The 26,196-nt window shown below is 44.7% G+C and overlaps 2 protein-coding genes across 2 annotated transcripts; one reads left to right on the top strand and one right to left on the bottom strand.

The window, feature by feature from the left end:
- Nucleotides 1-1,378: 1,378 nt before the first annotated feature.
- LOC111170906 (actin-like protein 7B) lies at nucleotides 1,379-2,948 on the bottom strand. Its single transcript, XM_022566528.2, is given in 1 exon segment — nucleotides 1,379-2,948. A coding segment is annotated over 1 exon segment (1,254 nt). The 5' UTR covers nucleotides 2,634-2,948; the 3' UTR covers nucleotide 1,379.
- On the top strand, nucleotides 2,751-24,695 carry LOC149744312 (actin-like protein 7A; the record flags this gene model as incomplete). Its single annotated transcript, XM_089904467.1, is given in 3 exon segments — nucleotides 2,751-2,815; nucleotides 2,817-2,900; nucleotides 23,324-24,695. Coding segments are annotated over 3 exon segments (1,521 nt in total), but the record flags the coding sequence as incomplete, so codon positions are not given.
- Nucleotides 24,696-26,196: the final 1,501 nt, after the last annotated feature.

Here is a 26,196-nt window from a genome sequence, read left to right on the forward strand (position 1 = left end):
TCCTACCCCCAGGAACTCTGAGCTCAGCCACCAACGTGGCTGCCCACTGGATCCCCCACTAGCTGTGTGTAATCCCAAGGGAAGGGCCATATTCTGGCCATTTCTGTCTCCAGCTCTGGGCCTCACCCATAGTAGATGCTTGGTAAGTGCTTAATGGTTGCTAACCATTAAGAACCATTGCTATACATTGAGTGTTTGCTTCCACCCTCCCAATCCCCCACCCTTCCCTCCAAATTCATATGTTGAAAACCTAATGCCCAAAGTAATGGTATTAGGGGAGACCTTTGGAAGGTGACCATTGGGAGGGCAGAGCCTTCATGAATGGCATTAGTGTCTTTATAGAAGAGGCCCCAGAGATACCCCTCATCTCATCCACCAAGTGAGAGCACAGCCAGATGTCAGGAGTTTGTAACCCGGAAGAAGGCCTTCACCAGAACCTGGCCATGCTGGCACCCTGATCTTGGCCTTCCAGCCTCCAGAACTGTAAGAAATAGATTTCTGTGGTTTATAAGCCACCCCATCTGTGGTATTTTGCTATAGCATTCCAAACTAAAGTAACCATGTTTGCCCTTCTAGAAATAATCATGACCTGGGTCAGGAGACCTAGGCTCAACCACTGACATGGCCCCCTCTGTCCTGGTCCTCAGTTTCCCCATCTCTACAGGAGGGAGAGAACACATGATTTCTAAATGGCCTTCTGGTTTCTCTAACACCCTCCTGATTCAGTGGTTATTTGTGACTCTGTAAAAATAGCTGCAACTTTGGCAGGTGTCTAAAGGGAGAGGGCCACCGATGGGTAGAAATGGCCCCTCCCACTCAGGAGACACCCATGGACTGTTCCTTTGAAGGGGGCAGGTAGTGAGGGTTGGTTAGTGAGGCAGTCAAGCAGTGATAAATCTGGGGGCAGGTGACCATCAGGGGCAGAAATGACGGAAATCAGACACCTAGTTGTGAGTCTCCCACCCACCACTTAACTATGTGACCCAAGCTAGTCCCTTAATCTGAGCCTTTGTTTCCCCCTTGGTCCATGGGTGAGCAAGCAGTATGAGTGTCTGTTGGATTGGATTTTGAACCCTGAAGAGCTAATAGAACAGGAAGCCACATTCTGGGCTCTATGATGATGTTGCCCTCATGGGGAGAGCAGAGGGGGAGGGCCCAGTGAGCCTCCCCAACCCCCTGCTGCTCCCCACCCAGCAGAGCAGAAGGTGCTGATATGCCTAAACCCAACTCACCACCACCTTCTGCTACCACACTAGAGCAAGAAATCCAGACCAGACAAGAGGCATTGCATCTTAAAATTTTATGTGAAATTCTGTAAATGTGTATAGAGTGGCCTGTGGCTGCCTGCACACAGGCCTGGACTGTAGGGACACCACTGCTCAGCCCTTGCTGCAGATAGCTGCCCTGTCCCGCTCCTCAAACTCTTCCTTGCTGACCCAAAGCTGCTGGATGGCCTGCAGGGAGGCCAGGATGGAGCCGCCGGTCCACACGGAGGTCTTGCTCTCGGGAGCAGCAGCCACTGTGGGGCTGTCCCCGGGGCAGGGGAAACTCAGCTCCCTCTGGAAGCACTCTGGGAAGCCGTCCAGCATGGTGCAGCTGCCACACAGCAGCGGGTTGGCTGCCATCTCCTCCTTGAAGCCCGCCTCCTGGCAGTGGTTCAGGCAGGCGGCCATGAGCTTGGGGAGACCAGGCTGGTTGCTGCCCACCAAGGTGGGCTTGAAGAGCATCTCGGTGAATGGAAAGCGCTACTGACCGATGGTGATGAGCTTGCCGTTGGGGAGCTCATAGTCCACACGCAGATCCTCCAGGCACAGGCCAAGCTCCTCCGCTGGCTTGAGTGCCGAGTAGCAGCACTTCTTCTTGATGTGCTCGATGATGTGCAGGTGGTCGTCCGTGAACTTGTGGCTGGCCTCATTGAGCAGCTGCAGCAGGTAGTTGGTGAGGTCACTGCCGGCATAGTCGGCACGACTTGTCAGGCCTGGCAGCACATCGCCCTCGGAGATGGGCACCACATGTGAGACACCGTGCCCACTCTCCACCACCAGCCCAGAGGTCTTGCCATAGGAGTAGATGGACAGCAACGACTGGGAGGTCACGTGCATGGCAGGGATGCCAAAGGTCTTGAACATGAGCTCTGCATACTTCTCACAGTTGCTGGTGGGGCTGAGCAGGGGGTCGGAGACCAGCACGGCATGCTCCTCGGGGAGGATCTTCATGGCCGTGTGGAAGATGTACTCCCAGATGTTCTGGACACAGTCCCAGTCCACAACGATGCCGTATTTTAGCGGATAAATCAGCTTCAGAGGCACCTCCATGTTGAGCAGCTCGTGGCCCATGTAGGTCTGCTTGTGGGTGTCACAGGCGTCAGCCGCCTCAGAGCAGAGCTTGCCCACAGTGGAGGAGATGAAGTAGGTCGGGCTCGGCTCGCCCACATAGCCACACTTACAGTACTGGGAGCCCAGGTCAATGATGAGTGCCTTGATATTACGCACCTTCTTGGGCTTCATCTTCAGCTGAGTGGATGAACTTGTGTCCCGGATGCCAGCGTCAGGACCTGGCAGCGTGCCTGCCTCTCCAGGGTCCCCCTGAGCCGTGCCCATGGTCTTGGGGCTAGGGCTGTTCCTTGTCTCCATTTGCCTTCCTTGCTCACTTTTCTCACATCCACATCCTAGAGCTCCGTGGGGAGAAATAAGAGGGTCCACCTCCAGCAGTGCCTTGGCAACCCCTCAGGATTGTGATGTCACCACGGGCTAGTCCATTCTGGCAGCCCAGGGAGGGCTTGGCCTTGGCAGGCCCTTGATCTATCACCCCCACCTCCATCGGCATAACTCGACTTTGCTCCCAGACAGAGCAGGTGGCCAGCACAGTTTTAGAAGTCCAACCACACTTGGGTCTCAGAGGTTTCTGCTCCCTCTCCTTATATCCTCACTCCTAATCCCCCGTTCACTAGCTGAACACCTCTTCCTCCTCAGCTTCTTGGCCAAGAGGGTGATAAATACTTGAGCCCCTACAGTAAGCCAAACACTGTAGCAGGCACCTCACATGACACTTCACAGAATCTTGGGAGGTAGGCAGAGCTAAGGAAATCAAGGCTCAGAATGCAAATGACTTGCCCAAGAGAAAACAGCTCTTGGAGTGTTTGTACTTTAACCCAAGTTCCTCCAAATCCAATGTACCAGGTCACCTTAAAGAGTGTGTAGGCGGTAACTACGGCTAGAGGGGAAGATGGTAGAAGAGTAAGACGCGGAGATCACCTTCCTCCCCACAGATACACCAGAAATACATCTACACGTGGAACAACTACTACAGAACACCTACTGAACGCTGGCAGAAGACCTCAGACCTCCCAAAAGGCAAGAAACCCCCCACGTACCTGGGTAGGGCAAAAGAAAAAAGAATAAACAGAGACAAAAGGATAGGGACGGGACCTGCACCAGTGGGAGGGAGCTGTGAAGGAAGAAAGGTTTCCACACACTAGGAAACCCCTTCCCGGGCGGAGACTGCGGGTGGCGGAGGGGGGGGAGCTTCGGGGCCGCAGAGGAGAGCACAGCAACAGGGGTGCAGAGGGCAAAGCGGAGAGATTCCCGCACAGAGGATCGGTGCTGACCGGCACTAACCAGCCCGAGAGGCTTGTCTGCTCACCCGCCGGAGCGGGCGGGGCTGGGAGCTGAGGCTCGGGCTTCGGTCGGAGCGCAGGGAGAGGACTGGGGTTGGTGGCGTGAACACAGCCTGCAGGGGGTTAGTGCGCCACGGCTGGTTGGGAGGGAGTCCGGGGAAAAGTCTGGACCTGCCGAAGAGGCAAGAGGCTTTTTCTTCCCTCTTTGGTTCCTGGTGCGCGAGGAGAGGGGATTAAGAACGCTGCTTAAAGGAGCTCCAGAGATGGGCGTGAGCCGTGGATAAAAGCGCGGACCCCAGAGACAGGCATGAGAGACGCCAAGGCTGCTGCCGCCACCACCAAGAAGCCTGTGTGCGAACAGGCTTGTGCAATGTCATGCTGGCCTCTGCTGCCGCAGGCTCGCCCTGCAGTCCGTGATCTTCCCTCCCCCCGGCCTGAGTGAGCCAGAGCCCCCGCATCAGCGGCTCCTTTAACCCCGTCCTGTCTGAACGAAGAACAGACGTCCTGCAGCGACCTACACGCAGAGGCGGGGCCAAATCCAAAGCTGAGCCCCTGGGAGCTGTGCGAACAAAGAAGAGAAAGGGAAATCTCTCCCAGCAGGCTCAGAAGCAGCGGATTAAAGCTCCACAATCAACTTGATGTACCCTGCATCTGTGGAATACATGAATAGACAATGAATCATCCCAAATTAAGGAGGTGGACTTTGAGAGCAAGATTTATAATTTTTCCCCTTTTCCTTTTTTTGTGAGTGTGTATGTGTATGCTTCTGGGTGAGATTTTGTCAGTATAGCTTTGCTTCCACCATTTGTCCGAGGGTTCTATCCGTCCGTTTTTTGTTTTTGTTTTTTATAAATTTTTTTCTTAATAATTATTTTTATTTTTATTATTTTATTTTATTTTATCTTTGTTCTTTCTTTCCTTCCTTCCCTCCTTTAGAAAACAAATCATCCCAAATTGAGGAAGTGGACTTTGATTGCAAGATTTATGATTTTTTCCCCTTTTCCTCTTTTTGTGAGTGTGTATGTGTATGCTTCTGTGTGAGATTTTGTCTGTAGAACTTTGCTTCCACCATTGGTCCCAGGGTTCTAACCATCCGTTTTTATGTTTTTTGTTTTTTTTCTCTTAATAATTATTTTTTATTTCAATAACTTTATTATATTTTATGTTACTTTATTTTATTTTACTTTATCTTCCTTCTTTCTTTTTTCCTTCCTTCCTTCCTTCCTTCCTTCCTCCCTCCCATTGTCCCTCCCTTCTTTCTTCCTTTTATTCTTTCTTTCTTTCTACTTCTACTAATTCTCACTTTCTACTTTTTCTCCCTTTTCTTCTGAGCCATGTGGATGAAAGGCTCTTGACACTGCAGCCAGGAGTCAGTGCTGTGCCTCTGAGGTGGGAGAGCCAACATCAGGACATTGGTCCACAAGAGACCTCCCAGCTGCACAGAATATCAAACGGAGAAAATCTCCCAGAGATCTCCATATCAACACCAGCACCCAGCTTCACTCAACGACCAGCAAGCTACAGTGCTGGACATCCTATGCCGAAAAACTAGCAAGACAGAAACACAACCCCATCCATTAGTAGAGAGGCTGCCCCAAATCATAATAAGTCGACAGGCACCCGAAAACACACCACCAGACGTGGACCTGCCCACCAGAAAGACAAGATCCAGCCTCATCCACCAGAACACAGGCACTAGTCCCCTCCACCAGGAAGCCTACACAACCCACTGAACCAATCTTAGCCACTGGGAACAGACACCAAAAACAAATGGAACTACAAACATGCAGCCTGCAAAAAGGAGACCCCAAACACAGTAAGATAAGCAAAATGAGAAGACAGAAGAACACACAGCAGATGAAGGAGCAAGATAAAAACCCACCAGACCTAACAAATGAAGAGGAAATAGGCAGTCTACCTGAAAAAGAATTCAGAACAATCATAGTAAAGATGATCCAAAATCTTGGAAATAGAATAGACAAAATGCAAGAAACATTTAACAAGGACCTAGAAGAGCTAAAGATGAAACAAACAATGATGAACAACACAATAAATGAAATGAAAGATACTCTAGATGGGATCAATAGCAGAATAACTGAGGCAGAAGAACGGATAAGTGACCTGGAAGATAAAGTAGTGGAAATAACTACTGCAGTGCAGAATAAAGAAAAAAGAATGAGAAGAACTGAGGACAGTCTCAGAGACCACTGGGACAACATTAAACGCACCAACATTCGAATTATAGGGGTTCCAAAAGAAGAAGGGAAAAAGAAAGGGACTGAGAAAATATTTGAAGAGATTATAGTTGAAAACTTCCCTAATATGGGAAAGGAAATAGTTAATCAAGTCCAGGAAGCACAGAGAGTCCCATACAGGATAAATCCAAGGAGAAATATGCCAAGACACATATTAATCAAACTGTCAAAAATGAAATACAAAGAAAACATATTAAAAGCAGCAAGGGAAAAACAACAAATAACACACAAGGGAATACCCGTAAGGTTAACAGCTGATCTCTCAGCAGAAACTCTGCAAGCCAGAAGGGAACAGCAGGACATATGGAAAGTGATGAAGGAGGAAAATCTGCAAGCAAGATTACTCTAACCAGCAAGGATCTCATTCAGATTTGATGGAGAAATTAAAACCTTTACAGACAAGCAAAAGCTGAGACAGTTCACCACCACCAAACCAGCTCTACAACAACTGCTAAAGGAACTTCTCTAGGCATGAAACACAAGAGAAGAAAACGACCTACAATAACGAACCCAAAACAATTAAGAATATGGGAATAGGAACATACATATCGATAATTACCTTAAATGTAAATGGACTAAATGCTCCCACCAAAAGACACAGATTGGCTGGATGGATACAAAAACAAGACCCATATATTTGCTGTCTACAAGAGACCCACTTCAGACCTAGAGACACATACCGGCTGAAATTAAGGGGATGCAAAAAGATATTCCATGCAAATGGAAACCAAAAGAAAGCTGGAGTAGCAATTCTCATATCAGAAAAAATAGACTTTAAAATAAAGACTATTAGAAGAGACAAAGAAGGACACTACATAATGATCAAGGGATCGATCCAAGAAGAAGATATAACAATAGTAAATATTTATGGACCCAACATAGGAGCACCTCAATACATAAGGAAAATACTAACACCGTAAAAGGGGAGATCGACAGTAACACATTCATAGTAGGGGACTTTAACACCCCACTTTCACCAATGGACAGATCATCCAAAATGAAAGTAAATAAGGAAACACAAGCTTTAAATGATACATTAAACAAGATGGACTTAATTGATATTTATAGGACACTCCATCCAAAAACAACAGAATACACATTTTTCTATAGTGATCATGGAACATTCTCCAGGAAAGGTCATATCTTGGCTCACAAATCAAGCCTTGGTAAATTTAAGAAAATTGAAATTGTATCAAGTATCTTTTCCGACCACAATGCTATGAGACTAGATATCAAATACAGGTAAAGATCTGTAAAAAATACAAACACATGGAGGCTAAACAATACACTACTTAATAACGAAGTGATCACTGAAGAAATCAAAGAGGAAATCAAAAAATACCTAGAAACACATGACAATGGAGACACGACGACCCAAAATCTATGGGATGCACCAAAAGCAGTTCTAAGAGGGAAGTTTATAGCAATACAATCCTACCTTAAGAAACAGGAAACATCTCGAATAAACAACCTAACCTTGCACCTAAAGCAACTAGAGAAAGAAGAACAAAAAAACCCCAAAGCTAGCAGAAGGAAAGAAATCATAAAAATCAGATCAGAAATAAATGAAAAAGAAATGAAGGAAACGATAGCAAACATCAATAAAACTAAAAGCTGGTTCTTTGAGAAGATAAACAAACTTGATAAACCATTAGCCGGACTCATCAAGAGAAAAAGGGAGAAGACTCAAATCAATAGAATTAGAAATGAAAAAGGAGAAGTAACAACTGACACTGCAGAAACACAAAGGATCATGAGAGATTACTACAAGCTACTCTATGCCAATAAAATGGACAACCTGGAAGAAATGGACGAATTCTTAGAAAGGCACAACCTGCCAAGACTGAATCAGGAAGAAATAGAAAATATGAACAGACCAATCAAAAGCACTGAAATTGAAACTGTGATTAAAAATCTTCCGACAAACAAAAGCCCAGGACCAGATGGCTTCACAGGCGAATTCTATCAAACATTTAGAGAAGAGCTAACACCTATCCTTCTCAAACTCTTCCAAAATATAGCAGAGGGAGGAACACTCCCAAACTCATTCTACGAGGCCACCATGACCCTGATACCAAAACCACACATGGATGTCACAAAGAAAGAAAACTACAGGCCAATATCACTGATGAACATACATGCAAAAATCCTCAACAAAATACTAGCAAACAGAATGCAACAGCACATTAAACGGATCATACACCATGACCAAGTGGGGTTTATTCCAGGAATGCAAGGATTCGTCAATATACGCAAATCAATCAACGTGATACATCATATTAACAAATTGAAGGAGAAAAACTATATGATCATCTCAATTGATGCAGAGAAAGCTTTCGACAAAATTCAACACCTATTTATGATAAAAGCCCTGCACAAAGTAGGCATAGAGGGAACTTTCCTCAACATAATAAAGGCCATATATGAAAAACCCACAGCCAACATCGTCCTCAATGGTGAAAAACTGAAAGCATTTCTACTAAGATGAGGAACAAGACAAGGCTGCCCAATCTCACCACTCTTATTCAACATAATTTTGGAAGTTTTAGCCACAGCAATCAGAGAAGAAAAGGAAATAAAAGGAATCCAAGCTGGAAAAGAAGAAGTAAAGCTGTCACTATTTGCAGATGACATGATACTATACATAGAGAATCCTAAAGATGCTACCAGAAAACTACTAGAGCTAATCAATGAACTTGGTAAAGTAGCAGGATACAAAATTAATGCACAGAAATCTCTGGCATTCCTATACACTAATGATGAAAAATCTGAAAGTGAAATCAAGAAAACACTCCCATTTACCATTGCAACAAAAAAAATAAAATATGTAGGAATAAACCTACCTAAGGAGACAAAAGACCTGTATGCAGAAAATTATAAGACACTGATGAAAGAAATTAAAGATGATACAAATAGATGGAGAGATATACCATGTTCTTGGATTGGAAGAATCAACATTGTGAAAATGACTCTACTACCCAAAGCAATCTATAGATTCAATGCAATCCCTATCAAACTACCACTGGCATTTTTCACAGAACTAGAACAAAAAATTTCACAATTTGTATGGAAACACAGAAGACCCCGAATAGCCAAAGCAATGTTTTTATATATATATTTTAAACATCTTTATTGGGGTATAATTGCTTTACAATGGTGTGGTAGTTTCTGCTTTATAACAAAGTGAATCAGTTATACATATACAAATGTTCCCATATGTCTTCCCTCTTGCGTCTCCCTCCCTCCCACTCTCCCTATCCCACCCCTCCAGGCTGTCACAAAGCACCGAGTTAATATCCCTGTGCCTTGCGGCTGCTTCCCCCTAGCTATCTACCTTACTACGTTTGTTAGTGTGTATATGTCCATGACTTTCTCTCGCCCTGTCAAAGCTCACCCTTCCCCCTCCCCACATTCTCAAGTCCGTTCTCCAGTAGGTCTGCGTCTTTATTCCTGTCTTACCCCTAGGTTCTTTATGACATTTTTTTCCTTAAATTCCATATATATGTGTTAGAACACGGTATTTGTCTTTTTCTTTCTGACTTACTTCACTCTGTATGACAGACTCTAGGTCTATCAATCTCATTACAAATAGCTCAATTTTATTTCTTTTTAAGGCTGAGTAATATTCCATTGTATATATGTGCCACATCTTCTTTATCCATTCATCCGATGATGGGGGCTTAGGTTGTTTCCATCTCCGGGCTTTTGTAAATAGAGCTGCAATGAACATTTTGGTACATGACTCTTTTTGAATTTTGGTTTTCTCAGTGTATATGCCCAGTAGTGGGATTGCTGGGTCATATGGTAATTCTATTTGTAGTTTCTTAAGGAATCTCCATACTGTTCTCCATAGTGGCTGAACCAATTCACATTCCCACCAGCAGTGCAACAGTGTTCCCTTTTCTCCACACCCTCTCCAGCATCTATTGTTTCTAGATTTTTTGATGATGGCCATTCTGACTGGTGTGAGATGATATCTCATTGTAGTTTTGATTTGCATTTCTCTAATGATTAATGATATTGAGCATTCTTTCTTGTGTTTGTTGGCATTCTGTATATCTTCTGTGGAGAAATGTCTATTTAGGTCTTCTGCCCATTTTTGGATTGGGTTGTTTGTGTTTTTGTTATTGAGCTGCATGAGCTGCTTGTAAATTTTGGAGATTAATCCTTTGTCAGTTGCTTCATTTGCAAATATTTTCTCCCATTCTGAGGGTTGTCTTTTGGTCTTGATTATGGTTTCCTTTGCAGTGCAAAAGCTTTGACGTTTCATTAGGTCCCATTTGTTTATTTTTGTTTTTATTTCCATTACTCTAGGAGGTGGGTCAGAAAGGATCTTGCTGTGATTTATGTCATAGAGTGTTCTGCCTATGTTTTCCTCTAAGAGTTTGATAGGTTCTGGCCTTACATTTAGGTCTTTAATCCATTTTGAGCTTATTTTTGTGTATGGTGTTAGGGAGTGATCTAATCTCATACTTTTACATGTACCTGTCCAGTTTTCCCAGCACCATTTATTGAAGAGGCTGTCCTTTCTCCACTGTACATTCCTGCCACCTTTATCAAAGATAAGGTGTCCATAGGTGCGTGGGTTTATCTCTGGGCTTTCTATCCTGTTCCATTGATCTATCTTTCTGTTTTTGTGCCAGTACCATACTGTCTTGATTACTGTAGCTTTGTAGTACAGTCTGAAGTCAGGGAGCCTGATTCCTCCAGCTCCTTTTTTCGTTCTCAAGATTGCTTTGGCTATTCGGGGTCTTTTGTGTTTCCATACAAATTGCGAAATTTTTTGTTCTAGTTCTGTGAAAAATGCCAGTGGTAGTTTAATAGGGATTGCATTGAACCTGTAGATTACTTTGGGTAGTAGAGTCATTTTCACAATGTTGATTCTTCCCATCCAAGAACATGGTATATCTCTCCATCTATTTGTATCATCTTTAATTTCTTTCATCAGTGTCTTATAATTTTCTGCATACAGGTCTTTCGTCTCCTTAGGTAGATTTATTCCTAGATATTTTATTCTTTTTGTTGCAATGGTAAATGGGAGTGTTTTCTTGATTTCACTTTCAGATTTTTCATCATTAGTATATAGGAATGCCAGAGATTTCTGTGCATTAATTTTGTATCCTGCTACTTTACCAAATTCATTGATTAGCTCTAGTAGTTTTCTGGTAGCATCTTTAGGATTCTCTGTGTATAGTATCATGTCATCTGCAGTGACAGCTTTACTTCTTCTTTTCCGATTTGGATTCCTTTTATTTCCTTTTCTTCTCTGATTGCTGTGGCTAAAACTTCCAAAACTATGTTGAATAAGAGTGGTGAGAGTGGGCAACCTTGTCTTGTTCCTGATCTTAGTGGAAATGCTTTCAGTTTTTCACCATTGAGGATGATGTTTGCTGTGGGCTTGTCATATATGGCCTTTATACTGTTGAGGAAAGTTCCCTCTATGCCTACTTTCTGCAGGGTTTTTATCATAAATGGTGTTGAGTTTTGTCAAAAGCTTTCTCTGCATCTATTGAGATGATCATATGGTTTTTCTCCTTCAATTTGTTAATATGGTTTATCACATTGATAGATTTGCGTATATTGAAGAATCCTTGCATTCCTGGAATAAACCCCACTTGATCATGGTGTATGATCCTTTTAATGTGCTGTTGGATTCTGTTTGCTAGTATTTTGTTGAGGATTTTTGCATCTATGTTCATCAGTGATATTGGCCTGTAGTTTTCTTTCTTTGTGACATCCTTGTCTGGTTTTGGTATCAAGGTGATGGTGGCCTCGTAGAAGGAATTTGGGAGTGTTCCTCCCTCTGCTATATTTTGGAAGAGTTCGAGAAGGATAGGTGTTAGCTCTTCTCTAAACGTTTGATAGAATTCACCTGTGAAGCCATCTGGTCCTGGGCTTTTGTTTGTTGGAAGATTTTTAATCACAGTTTCAATTTTAGTGCTTTTGATTGGTCTGTTCATATTTTCTATTTCTTCCTGATTCAGTCTTGGCAGGTTGTGCATTTCTAAGAATTTGTCCATTTCTTCCAGATTGTCCATTTTATTGGCATAGAGTTGCTTGTAGTAATGTCTCATGATTTTTTCTATTTCTGCAGTGTCAGTTGTTACTTCTCCTTTTTCATTTCTAATTCTATTGATTTGAGTCTTCTCCCTTTTTTTCTTGATGAGTCTGGCTAGTGGTTTATCTATTTTGTCTATCTTCTCAAAGAACCAGCTTTTAGTTGTATTGATGTTTGCTATCGTTTCCTTCATTTCTTTTTCATTTATTTCTGATCTGATTTTTATGATTTCTTTCCTTCTGCTAGCTTTGGGGTTTTTTTGTTCTTCTTTCTCTATTTGCTTTAGGTGCAAGGTTAGGTTGTTTATTCGAGATGTTTCCTGCTTCTTAAGGAGGGCTTTTATTGCTATAAACTTCCCCCTTAGAACTGCTTTTGCTGCATCCCATAGGTTTTGGGTCGTTGTGTCTCCATTGTCATTTGTTTCTAGGTGTTTTTTAATTTCCTCTTTGATTTCTTCAGTGATCACTTCATTATTAAGTAGTGTATTGTTTAGCCTCCATGTGTTTGTATTTTTTACAGATTTTTTCCTGTAATTGATATCTAGTCTCATGGCGTTGTGGTCAGAAAAGATACTTGATACAATTTGAATTTTCTTAAATTTACCAAGGCTTGATTTGTGACCCAAGATATGATGTATCCTGGAGATTGTTCCATGAGCACTTGAGAAAAATGTGTATTCTGTTGTTTTTGGATGGAGTGTCCTATAAATATCAATTAAGTCCATCTTGTTTAATGTATCATTTAAAGCTTGTGTTTCCTTATGTATTTTCATTTTGGATGATCTGTCCATGGGTGAAAGTGGGGTGTTAAATTCCCCTACTATGAATGTGTTACTGTCGATCTCCCCTTTTATGGCTGTTAGTATTTGCCTTATGTATTGAGGTGCTCCTATGTTGGGTGCATAAATATTTACAATTGTTATATCTTCTTCTTGGATCGATCCCTTGATCATTATGTAGTGTCCTTCTTTGTCTCTTTTAATAGTCCTTATTTTAAAGTCTATTTTGTCTGATATGAGAATTGCTACTCCAGCTTTCTTTTGGTTTCCATTTGCATGGAATATCTTTTTCCATCCCCTTACTTTCAGTCTGTATGTGTCTCTAGGTCTGAAGTGGGTTTCTTGTAGACAGCATATATAAGGGTCTTGTTTTTGTATCCATTCAGCCAATCTGTGTCTTTTGGTGGGAGCGTTTAGTCCATTTACATTTAAGGTAATTATCGATATGTGTGTTCCTATTCCCATTTTCTGTATTGTTTTGGGTTCGTTATTATAGGTCTTTTCCTTCTCTTGTGTTCCTTGTCTAGAGAAGTTCCTTTAGCATTTGTTGTAAAGCTGGTTTGGTGGTGCTGAATTCTCTCAGCTTTTGCTTGTCTGTAAAGGTTTTAATTTCTCCATCAAATCTGAATGATTTCCTTGCTGGGTAGAGTAGTCTTGGTTGCAGGTTTTTCTCCTTCCTCACTTTCAGTATGTCCTGCCACTCCCTTCTGGCTTGTAGGGTTTCTGCTGAGAGATCAGCTGTTAACCTTATGGGGATTCCCTTGTGTGTTATTTGTTGTTTTTCCCTTGCTGCTTTTAATATGCTTTCTTTGTATTTAATTTTTGACAGTTTGATTAATATGTGTCTTGGCGTATTTCTCCTTGTATTTATCCTGTATGGGACTCTCTGTGCTTCCTGGACTTGATTAACTATTTCCTTTCCCATATTAGGGAAGTTTTCAACTATAATCTCTTCAAATATTTTCTCAGTCCCTTTCTTTTTCTCTTCTTCTTCTGGAACCCCTATAATTCGAATGTTGGTGCGTTTAATGTTGTCCCAGAGGTCTCTGAGACTGTCCTCAGTTCTTTTCATTCTTTTTTCTTTATTCTGCTGTGCAGTAGTTATTTCCACTATTTTATCTTCCAGGTCACTTATCCGTTCTTCTGCCTCAGTTATTCTGCTATTGATCCCATCTAGAGTACTTTTAATTTCATTTATTGCGTTGTTCATCGTTGCTTGTTTCATCTTTATTTCTTCTAGGTCTTGTTAACGGTTTCTTGCATTTTGTCCATTCTACTTCCACGATTTTGGATCATCCTTACTATCATTATTCTGAATTCTTTTTCAGGTAGACTGCCTATTTCCTCTTCATTTGTTAGGTCTGGTGCATTTTTATCTTGCTCCTTCTTCTGCTGTGTGTTTTTCTGTCTTCTCATTTTGCTTATCTTACTGTGTTTGGGGTCTCCTTTTTGCAGGCTGCGCGTTCATAGTTCCCGTTGTTTTTGATGTCTGTCTCCAGTGGCTAAGGTTGTTTCAGTGGGTTGTGTAGGCTTCCTGGTGGAGGGGACTAGTGCCTGTGTTGTGGTGGATGAGGCTGGATCTTGTCTCTCTCGTGGGCAGGTCCACGTCTGGTGGTGTGTTTTGGGGTGTCTGTGGACTTATTATGATTTTAGGCAGCCTCTCTGCTAATGGGTGGGGTTGTGTTCCTGTTTTGCTAGTTGTTTGGCGTAGGTTGTCCAGCACTGTGGCTTGCTGGTCGTTGAGTGAAGCTGGGTGCTGGTGTTATGACGGAGGTCTCTGGGAGATTTCCGCCGTTTAATATTATGTGGAGCTGGGAGGTCTCTTGTTGACCAGTGTCCTGAAGTTGGCTCTCCTACCTCAGAGGCAGAGCCCTGACTCCTGGCTGGAGCACCAAGAGCCTTTCATCCACACGGCTCAGAATAAAAGGGAGAAAAAGTAGAGAGAATTAGTAGAAGTATGAGGAAAGAGAGAAGGAAAGGAGGAAAGGAAGGAAGGAAGAAAGAAGCAAAGAAGGAAAGAAAGGAGGGAGGGAGGGAGGGAGGGAGGGAGGAAGGAAGGAAGGAAGGAAGGAGGGAAAGAAGGAAAAAAGACAGAAAGAAAGAAGATACAGTAAAAATAAAATAAAGTATAATATAGTTATTGAATTAAAAATATTTAGAAAAAAAAATAAGGGACGGATAGAACCTTAGGACAAATGTTGGAAGCAAAGCTATACAGAGAAAATCTTACACAGAAGCATACACATACACCTTCACAAAAAGAGGTAAAGGGGGAAAAATCATAAATCTTGCTCTCAGAGACCACCTCCTCAATTTGGGCTGATTCGTTGTCTAAAGGAGGGAAGGAAGGAAGGAAAGAAAGAAAGAACGAAGGTAAAGTATAATAAAGTTATTACAATTAAAATTAATTATTAAGAAAAAATATTTTTTAAAAAATCCATGGACGGATAGAGCCCTAGGACAAGTGGTGGAAGCAAGAGTATACAGACAAGATCTCACACAGAAGCATACACATACACATTCACAAAAAGAGGAAAAGGGAAAAAAATCATAGATCTCGCTCCTAAATTCCACCTCTTCAATTTGGGATCATTCCTTGTCTATTCAGGTATTCCACAGATGCAGGGTATATCAAGTTGATTGTGGAGCTTTAATCCGCTGCTTCTGAGGCTGCTGGGAGAGATTTCCCTTTCTCTTCTTTGTTCTCACAGCTCACAGGAGCTCAGCTTTGTATTTGGCCCTGCCTCTGCGTGTAGGTCGCTGGAGGGCGTCTGTTTTTTGCTCAGACAGGACGGCGTTAAAGGAGCCGCTAATTCGGGGGCTCCGGCTCACTCAGGCCGGGGGTGGGGCGGGGGAAGGAGGGGCACTGCGTGCATGGCGGGCCTGCGTCGTCAGAGGCGGCGTGACGTTGCGGCAGAGGCCGGCGTGACGTTGCACCAGCCTGAGGCCCGCCGTGCGTTCTCCCGGGGAAGTTGTCCCTGGATCCCGGGAACCTGGCAGTGGCGGGCTGCACAGGCTCCGCGGAAGAGGGGTGTGGAGAGTGACCTGTGCTCGCACACAGGCCCCTTGGTGGTGGCAGCAGCAGCCTTAGCGTCTCCCGCCCGTCTCTGGGGTCTGCGTTTTTAGCCGCGGCTCGCGCCCGTCTCTGGAGTTCCTTTAAGCAGCTCTCTTACACCCCTCTCCTCCCGCACCAGGAAACAAAGAGGGAAGAAAAAGTCTCTTGCCTCTTCGGCAGGTGAAGGCTTTTCCCCGAACTCCCTCCCGGCTAGTCGTGGTGCACTAACCCCTTCAGGCTATGTTCAAGCCGCCAACCCCAGTCCTCTCCCTGCGGTCCGTCCAAAACCGAAACCCGAGCCTCAACTCACAGCCCCGCCCACCCCGGCGGGTGAGCAGACAAGCCTCTCGGGCTGGTGAGTGCCGGTCGGCACCGATCCTCTGTGCGGGAATCTCCCCGCTTTGCCCTCCGCACCCATCGCTGTGCACTACTCCACGGTCCCGAAGCTCCCCCATCCGCCTCCCACAGTCTCCGCCCGTGGAGGGGCTTCCTAGTGTGTGGAAACTTTTCCTCCTTCACAGCTCCCTCCCACTGGTGCAGGTGCCATCCTTATTCTTTTGTCTCTGTTTTTTCTTTTGCCCTACCCAGGTAGGTGGGGAGTTTCCTGCCTTTTGGGAGGTCTGAGGTCTTCTGCCAGCCTTCAGTAGGTGTTCTGTAGGAGTTGTTCCACGTGTAGATGTATTTCTGGTGTATCCGTGGGGAGGAAGGTGATCTCCGCGTCTTACTCTTCCGCCATCTTCCCTGGGACTCCCAAAGCAATCTTGAGAGCGAAAAACGGAGCTGGAGGAATCAGGCTCCCTGACTTCAGACTATACTACAAAGCTACAGTAATCAACACAGCATGGTACTGGCACAAAACCAGGAATATAGATCAATGGAACAGGATAGAAAGCCCAGAGATAAATCCACGCACATATGGTCACCTTATCTTTTTGATAAAGGAGGCCAGAATGTACAGTGGAGAAAGGACAGCCTCTTCAATAAGTGGTGCTGGGAAAACTGGACAGCTACATGTAAAAGTCTGAGATTAGGTCACTCCCTAACACCATACAGAAAAATAAGCTCAAAATGGATTAAAGACCTAAATATAAGGCCAGAAACTATCAAACTCTTAGAGGAAAACATAGGCAGAAATCTCTATGACATAAATCACAGCAGGATTCTTTTTGACCCACCTCCTAGGGAAATGGAAATTAAAAACAAAAATAAACAAATGGGACCTAATGAAACTTCAAAGCTTTTGCACAGCAAAGGAAACCATAAACAAGACCAAAAGACAACCCTCAGAATGGGAGAAAATATTTGCAAATGAAGCAACTGACAAAGGATTAATCTCCAAGATTTATAAGCAGCTCATGCAGCTTAATAACAAAAAAAGAAACAACCCAATCCAAAAATGGGCAGAAGACCTACATAGACATTTCTCCAAAGAAGATATACAGACTGCCAACAAACACATGAAAGTATGCTCAACATCAATAATCATTAGAGAAATGCAAATCAAAACTACAATGAGATATCATCTCACACCGGTGAGAATGGCCATCATCAAGAAATCTAGAAACAATAAATGCCGGAGAGGGTGTGGAGAAAAGGGAACTCTCTTGCACTGTTGGTGGGAATGTAAATTGATACAGCCACTGTGGAGAAGAGTATGGAGGTTCCTTAAAAATCTACAAGTAGAACTACCATATGACCCAGCAATCCCACTACTGGGCATATACCCTGAGAAAACCAAAATTCAAAAAGAGTCATGTACCAAAATGTTCATTGCAGCTCTATTTACAATAGCCTGGAGATGGAAACAACCTAAGTGCCCATCATCGGATGAATGGATGAAGAAGATGTGGCACATATATACAATGGAATATTACTCAGCCATTAAAAGAAACGAAATTGAGCTATTTGTAATGAGGTGGATAGACCTAGAGTCTGTCATACAGAGTGAAGTAAGTCAGAAAGAGAGAGACAAATACCGTGTGCTAACACATGTATATGAAATTTAAGAAAAAAGAATGTCATGAAGAACCTAGGGGTAAGACAGGAATAAAGACACAGACCTACTAGAGAATGGACTTGAGGATATTTGGAGGGGGAAGGGTAAGCTGTGACAAAGCGAGAGAGGGGCATGGGCATTTATACACTACCAAACGTAAGGGAGATAGCTAGTGGGAAGCAGCCGCATAGCACAGGAAGATCAGCTCGGTGCTTTGTGACCACCTGGAGGGGTGGGATAGGGAGAGTGGGAGGGAGGGAGACGCACATGGGAAGAGATATGGGAACATATGTATATATATAACTGATTCATTTTGTTGTGAAGCAGAAACTAACACACCATTGTAAAGCAATTATACTCCAGTAAAGATGTTAAAAGAAAAAAAAGAGTGTGTAGGCCCTGATGAAAGAAACCTGGCCACAAGCAGTGCCCAGTCTAGTTGGGAAGAAGATGAATGGATGCAGAGGAGTTTGCAGGTGTACGTCTATTGGGAGAACGGAGGCGCACAAAGGAGGGAGGGAGCCAGAAGGTTCTTCACAGAGGTGCTGCCTACGTAGAGTACTGCAAGATAGGTGGATATTTGTCCGGTAGCTAAGGGGAGGGAAAGCCATCCCGAGCAGAGAGCACAGCCTGAGCAAACACTCGAGGGAGGCATGGTGGAGAGCTTCCAGTAGTTGAGGTGTTTGGAAAAATAGATCAGGATAAGGCAGTCATGGGAGCAACTAGGGAGGATCTCAAATGCTAGAGGTTAGGGCTTGGATTAAACTGACGACAGCTGGGGAGCCAATGAAGCCTTTAAGCAGGTGAGTGGTCAGATTTGGTTTCCAGGACAAAATCTTAGAATGATTCATGTTTAGCTGTAATATGGAGGGACAAGGCTCTGAGATCTAAAAGGAGGATGTTGAAGAAATTCTTGTAAGGCTTGAAGGTGGCCTAAGCTAGGGCTGTGATAGTGTGGGAAAAAAGGAAGGGGCAGGTTCTAAAGAAATTCAGAAGGTAGAATCTAATCTAATTTGTTGGTTCTCAACTGTCCTCAATTCAATCCAAGCTTTTAGTCTAACATTTGAGACCCTTTCACATAGGCTCCTGTGACATCTCTAGCCTCTAGCATTGCGTTTACATTAGATGATTAGATGTGGGGAGTGAGGAAGAGGGAAGGATGAATCCCTTTCCTCTGCCCAAGCAAAGATGGTCTGTCATCCAGAACAAACAAATTCATTAGGTTCCCATAGGGTCCTCTGTACCAAACTGTCACCGCTCTAAAAAAGAAAGACAGATTAGGGCTTTGGTAAAGAAACAGGAGGAAGAGGGGAAGAGAAACAACTGGGGCTAAGGAAGTTTTCTGGGAAAATTAATAAGGGCAGAAGTAGTTGAAGGATTAGGTGACGTGGATAGGAAAGAAAAGAGGGATTGTTAAGACATAAGAAATACTGCTGTGGAACATACAAGAACATTAATAAATAACTCGTGGGGATTTCTGTTTGCTGAATTGTTTCTTGGAACATGGCACTAGGGAACTGGATTATGTGGGCAACAACTTTATAAGGATTACAGTTATGAGCACCACCAAGTTCCATTGGTGGTGTCTCAAAATCACAGAACCTGAGGATTAAACACTTGATCTGGCACGGACAGCTGTGAGGGACAAACTTTTCCTCACATTGGATTGACATCTGTACCTCTCTGAAGAAGCCATTAATTGGTCTTGGGTCTACTTTTGAGGTTGTGCAAGGCAAGCTAATTCTTCCATGTGACAACACTTAAGCTATTTAAAGGCAATGTTTGTGGACCCCCTAAGCCTCCTCTTCTTCCACTCCTTATGGAAAGACAGTACAGAATAGAAAGAGGAGTAAGGAATTGGACTCAGAGGACCCGAGTTCAAATATAGCTTCATTATTATAATCTGTATGAGCTTGGGCAAACTACTCAAAATGTTAGTCGAATCTGATTTTCATAGTGCTATATCCCCTCATCAGCTTGATCCCTATCCACTGCCTCCAGGTTTCAGGCTTGAGCATCTAGGTGGATGGTAGGGCTCCTCGTATATAGACAGAGGATACAGGGGCAAGAGTGGTTATACAGGGGAAGGCAATGAGTTCCATTTGGGGCATGCTGACTTAGAGATGTCCGGAGGCCACTAGGCTGTGGATTATGGAGCTCGGGAAAGATAAATGATCTAGATTTAGTCCTCAACAGAGTATCTCCACCTTCTGAAGACAGCTCCTTTCCCTTCCACCTCAAGGGAACTGGTTAGTCTTAGAATTGGGGTTATCACACTGAGGGCTGAGCTTTGGGAATGAGGCTCACTGTCTGTCTGACAAGGAATTCTTTTCTTTGCTGGGAGCTTGACTCAGTTTCCCAAATGTCAACATATTGAAGAGTTGGATTCCTAGGTCTCAACAGTCCTAGGCTCGAAACATTCAGATTCAGTAAGGTGGGGGGGGATCTAGGAATCTGCATTCGTGAAAAGAAATGTTGTACACTGGCCTTTTCCTTACTAGATTCTCTTTCTTCCCTCCATAGCTGCTAAAGCTACGGGGCCTGGTTCACCTTTCCTCCAAAGGTCAAGGGTGGGTGGTGTCCCAAAAAACAAAACTAGGAGCAAGGATACCACCTCAGGGAGAAATGTGTTTCTTGGTCTAATTTTTTCACGTTTTCTTTCTCCACGATAGGGGAGAGCCTCAGCGTTGCTTTCCAGAAAGATCATCTCATGTTATTTTTGGTCTTGGGCCAGAGGAGCAAAAGTAGGTGTTATCCCATAAGAAAATACGGCCCAAGAAAGTATGAGCAACATAGAGTGTCTCTACCTAGAGGGACCTTACCAGAGACCCCAGGAGCCCACATACGCCTTAGATGGCTGGTGACAAGTGTGCAGGGTTGCGTGTGCCAGGCAGTGGAGGTTTTGGGTTCAGTGTGCCAACAGTCTTTATATCTTTCCGTCATTGATACCACTGTGTGCTGACCCAGAGAGAAGGGTCACAAAGGGTGACATGAAAGCTAAGGGGAAAAGGGTTTCCATCAGGAGACAGCATCCAAGTATGCATAATCCTGAGAGGTGAAGTAAAAGGAGTGAAATGGGTCCATTGGCTTTAGCCTGAAGGATGTGGGGATGGACCCTGACAGTCCCTGTGCCCATGGACCTTACAGATGGAGCGATTGGCCTTAAGCTAGCACATCACTTCTCCCACTTATGATGACAGAAAGCACTAAGGACAGCAAGCATGGGAAGTGGGGGAGGAGCCTGTGAAACAGAGCATGTCATGCTCTGAGTGTCTTAGTGAAGTGGGATGCACAGGTCGAGTGACAGAGGGTGAATAATGGTCCCCCAAAGATGTCCACATCTGAATCCCTGGAACCTGTGAATATGTTACCTTTCATGGTAAAAGGGACTTTGCAGATGCGAGCTAAGAAGTTTGCAATGGGGAGATTAACAACCCTCGATTATCCAGGTGGGCCCAAAGTAATCAGAATTCTCTTAAGAAGAGGGAGACAGGAGGGTCAAGTTCAGATAAGGAGATATGACAATGGAAGCAGAAGTCTGAGAGGTCTTTGAAGATGAAGGAAGGGGCCACAAGCCAAGGAAGGTAGGCAGCATCTAGGAGCTGGAAACGGATTATCCCTTAGAGCCTCCAGAAGGAACGAGGCCCTGCTGAGACCTTGATTTTAGCCCACTAAGACTGACTGTGGGCTTCTAACCTCCAGAATTGCAGGATAATAAATTTGTGTTTTAAGCCATTAAATTTGTGGTAATTTGTCACAGCCTCAATAGGAAATTAGTAGAGCCTCTTACAGGACTCCAGGGCAGTAAAAATGTGCTAAGCAGCTGCATATTTCTCAGAAATCAAGAGGTGGGTTGAGGAGAAGGAAAATGGATGATTCTAAACTAAATACACCTTTGGTTGTCATACAAGTTCTCTTGAAATAAAGTCAGACAATCCAAGTTGGCCGTGCAAACCGCTGAAAAGCAGAGGTAAGTAAGCTATTTCTCAGGCAGCCAGGCATAGAGAAAAGTACTTTCCTATTCTTCTTTCAAAGTTCAATACCATCTCCTCCTCTACCCATTGAACCAAGAAGCTGCCCCTATCACATAGTCACAAGGCTCATGAAACTAGACTTGGTCCTTTTCTTCTCTCATACCCCAAAAGGAGTAAAGAGCATCCCCAGTAACTTCCTTAAAGGAGAAAGCCCACCATTGTAGTGACTGCCTCCTTATTAAGAGCATGGTGCTGCATAACATAAGGATGGATCCTGGGCGCCTTGAGAGCAGCAGGTGTCAGCACCAACAGGCCCAGCTTCAGAGATGGCATGTGATACAGTGGCCAAGCAGCCTCAGAGACACATGTTGGGTCCCATCAAGGGACACCCCTGGGAAGAAGTCGCAGTCAGCAGAACTTGGCACTGCTGGCTGGACATCCTTGGGTGAGCTATGTACCCGAGAGCCTCAGTGTTCTCATCAGTGGGACTGTAGGGTCTAATTTCATTGTCAACCCAATGACCTGGACAAAGGAGGAGTATGTGTGCAAATATGTGTCCAAAAATAATTCCTCTGCAGGTTGCCCTAAGAAATAGGTGGGACAGAAGTGCTTGGCACGGTCACCATAGCATCCATTGGTCCTGCTAAAATCTAAATCAAATGGTGTCAACTCTCTGCCCAAAATTCTCTAGTGCTTTCTGACTTCACACAGAGTTAGAGCCAAAGTCCTAGCAATGGCCTATGAGACCTAACGTGAGCTGCTCTCCCTCCCCCACCCCTTCTCCCATCTCTACTTTTCCTTGCTGTCTCCACTGCAGCCACACTGGTCTTCTTGGAATCCTCTAACTTGGGAATAGGCAAACTTTTTCTGCAAAGGGCCAGATAGTCGATACTCATTTTCAGCTTTGCAGGCCATACAGTACTTATTGCAATGACTCAACTCTGATGTTGTAGCACAAAAGCAGACATAGACAACATGTAAACGAATGAGCGTGGCTGTGATCCAATAAAATGTTATTAAGAAAAACAGGCTGCAGGCCTGAGTTTACAGACCCTGCTCTAACCCACAGTCGTCTGCACCTGCTGCTCCCCGATATACACGTGGCACTCTCCCTCACTTCCTTCAGGTCCTCACTCAAGTGTCACTGTCTCAGGGAGAAAACTACATGGCACATTAACACAGCCACCCTCTCCCCAGCCTTCCCTGCTTTGCTTTTCTCTTTTGCCATTAACATCTTCTAACATATATTTATTTTGGTTATTGTCTGCCTCTCCCCAACCCCCACTGATTAGAATGTAAACTCTACAAGGGCAGAGATTTTTGTCTTTTTTTTTTCACTGCTGCCTGCCTTGCACATAGTAAGCACTCAATGAATATTAATTGATTGGATAAACCAGGTTTACTACAAAATTTAGTAAAAAGTAAGTCCCTTCAGAAACACTATTTCAAATCTACCCTAACACAGGAGGTTAGGTTCCCACACAAACCCACACAAAGGTTCCCAGTATCTAGAAAGCCCTGGGACACTGGATTATGTCGTAATCAGTGGTGTCATCACTGGGGAAATTCTCAGGTTGCCCTCTGACTTAAGCCTTTCAGGCCTTGAGGCCAGTGGGATTGAGGAACTTTCTGAGAGCAAAACAGCTCTTGAGAGCGTGTGGGCTCCACAGGCGGCAATCATAGGGGATTGGCCTTCCGAGAGAACGGGTGAACAGGACTCCCTGCAGACACGGGTCCTCCAGACTGCCTCGTTAAAGGACGGCCCAGCGAAGCAGGCAGTGTGGGTTCGCCGCAACCGTTCAGAGCCAGAAGAACCTACAAAATCACCTGTGGTCAATGAGAAGCCCAAGCTAGAGTTGACCAAAGCGGTGGTCGTGGACCTTGGCACGGGCTACTGTAAATGTGGCTTTGCCGGGCTGCCAAAGCCCACCCACATGATCTCACCCACAGTGGGCAAACCCTACATGGAGACGGCCAAAACCGGGGACAGTCACAAGGAGACATTTGTGTGGCACGAGCTTATCAACCCAGAAGTTTGTCTCAAGCTAATTAATCTTCTGCGACATGGCATCATCATGGACTGGGATACAGTGCAGGCTATCTGGGAATATCTTTTCCATCAAGAGATGAAGATTGCCCCAGAGGAGCACGCCGCCTTGGTTTCAGACCCACCCCTGAGCCCACACACAAATAGACAGAAGTATGCTGAAATGCTGTTTGAGACCTTCAAAACTCCCGCAATGCATATCGCCTACCAGTCCCGCCTGTCTGTGTACTCTTACAGGAGGACCTCCGGCCTGGTTGTGGAGGTCGGCCACGGTGTGTCCTATGTAGTTCCCATCTACGAGGGCTATCCTTTGCCCAACATCACTGGACGGCTGGACTATGCGGGTTCTGACCTGACAACCTACTTGATGGGCCTGATGAACAATTCAGGGAAACACTTCACTGAGGACCAGCTGGGCATTGTGGAGGACATCAAGAAGAAATGCTGCTTTGTGGCCCTGGTCCCCACTGAAGAGAAGAAAGTTCCAGCTACTGAGCATACAATCCAGTACACCCTGCCGGATGGGCAGGAGATATACCTGTGCCAGGAAAGGTTCCTCTGCTCAGAGATGTTCTTCAAGCCTTCTCTGATCAAGTCCATGCAGCTGGGCCTCCACACCCAGACAGTGTCCTGCCTTAACAAGTGTGACATCACCCTCAAACGAGACCTCATGGGGTATATCCTACTCTGTGTGGGGAGCACCATGCTCAGCGGTTTCCCTAACCATCGGCAGAAGGAGCTGAGGAGCATGTGTCCTAATGACACCCCCCAGGTAAACATGTTGCCCGAAAGAGACACTGCAGTGTGGACGGGTGGCTCCCTCCTAGCGTCGCTTCAGGGCTTCCAACCACTGTGGGTCCACTGCTTTGAGTACGAGGAACATGGGCCTTTCTTCCTCTACAGAAGGTGCTTCTGAACTCCGATGAAGCATGGTTGCTGTGGTGGCCATGCGTCAGCTTTGCTGGGTGAGCACCCATCCCATACATAGGGAGCTGAGCCAGCCAGCTCACTCCTGCAGTATTAAACAATCCTTGCGTTTCCCTCCACAGTGTATTTCTCTATTTCCTCACGCAATGAGAACTTCATACATGCAGCATCTGCCTTAAAATGTCCATTTGCCAAAACAACAGCGGGGGCTGGGTGAAGGAGAGGGGCAGTGCGGGGGGTGGGGTGGGGGGAGAAGGGGGGAGTGATTATGGACCAAAAAGACGTAGCTTATGGTTTAATTGCTTAAGTATTTGGGGGAGAAACTACCTCTAAAATTATTCTGTCCCTTATTTTGTATATTCCCCACTTTAGGTACTACAGTATTGTTAAACTCTGCTTGGAAGGGGGAGTGTGATAAAGATAGATTAGATAGATAGAGCAAATGCTATTGTGGCCTATAAGAAGATCCCTTTCAATAAACACCAACAGGAAGTATGCTGTAATGGTTCAGTCGCCCACAAAGCAGCAGAGTGCATTTCACACTTGACCAGTGACTCTGAAGGCTTGGAAAGAGCTGATGAAGATGTCTGACGCCTGCTTTAACTGTACTTTCTTTTAGTTCCAGTAGTCATTTATGTCTCGATACCAGTTCTTACCAAGCCATCATGGTGACTGGCTGCTGAAGCCTGGTGTATTATGAGCAAGATATGTGTATCTTAAGGGAAAAACTCTTCAGGGAATAGGTGCTATATAGATTTCCCCCTTTAAAAAATTGGGGGCAGATTTGTCTTGGGTTATCAGCACTAAGGTCATGAGGATGCAACCCACAGCCATTCTCCAGACACTTCAAGCAGCAGATGCTCCTCTCCAACCAGACTGGATTCTCCATCAACCTGCAGGGTATACAACTGGAGACTGGAATGGGTGCGGGATAAAGGCTGCCAGTTCTGCAGTGTGGGTTTGTGGGAGGCTGGTCCATGCTGGTCATTCTAACCCAAATAAGGAACTGAAGGAACGTAAAGATCCTCATGGTCCGGGAAGCCTTTCCAGAGCCCAGCATGTTCTGTGGTATTTCCTGCGGGGCAGTTTATAATTGGACCTTCCGTCTTTTAGAGGAGTCCCCAGTACATTCTCTGTCCTGTCTCCAACACTGGCAGGCAGCATAAAATAGTGGAAAGAACATGGGCTTTAGACTCTGTGATTTGAAACTGTTTTGCTACCAACTAGCTGTGTGACCTGAGTCTGCTCACCTGTAAAATTGAATTCAAATGCCTACCTCACACAGCTGATGTAAATATCAGAGGTAAACATCTGAATACCAGTGTGTGGCCTCCAGGAGGTGATCCCAAGCGTTGTTAGCTAGTATTATCTTGTAGAATTCTACCTCTTATAAGGAGCCCAAATGCCTTACTATGATCCTGAGCCACACGTACACCCAAAGACACACACATTCAATCACTCATAGGAGAGCGATGGCATCTCTACCATTC

Source organism: Delphinapterus leucas, chromosome X (assembly GCF_059928025.1).
Source record: "Delphinapterus leucas isolate spDelLeu-1000000601 "Yukka" chromosome X, BTC_Dleu_Yukka2, whole genome shotgun sequence".
NCBI classification, from domain to species: domain Eukaryota; kingdom Metazoa; phylum Chordata; class Mammalia; order Artiodactyla; family Monodontidae; genus Delphinapterus; species Delphinapterus leucas.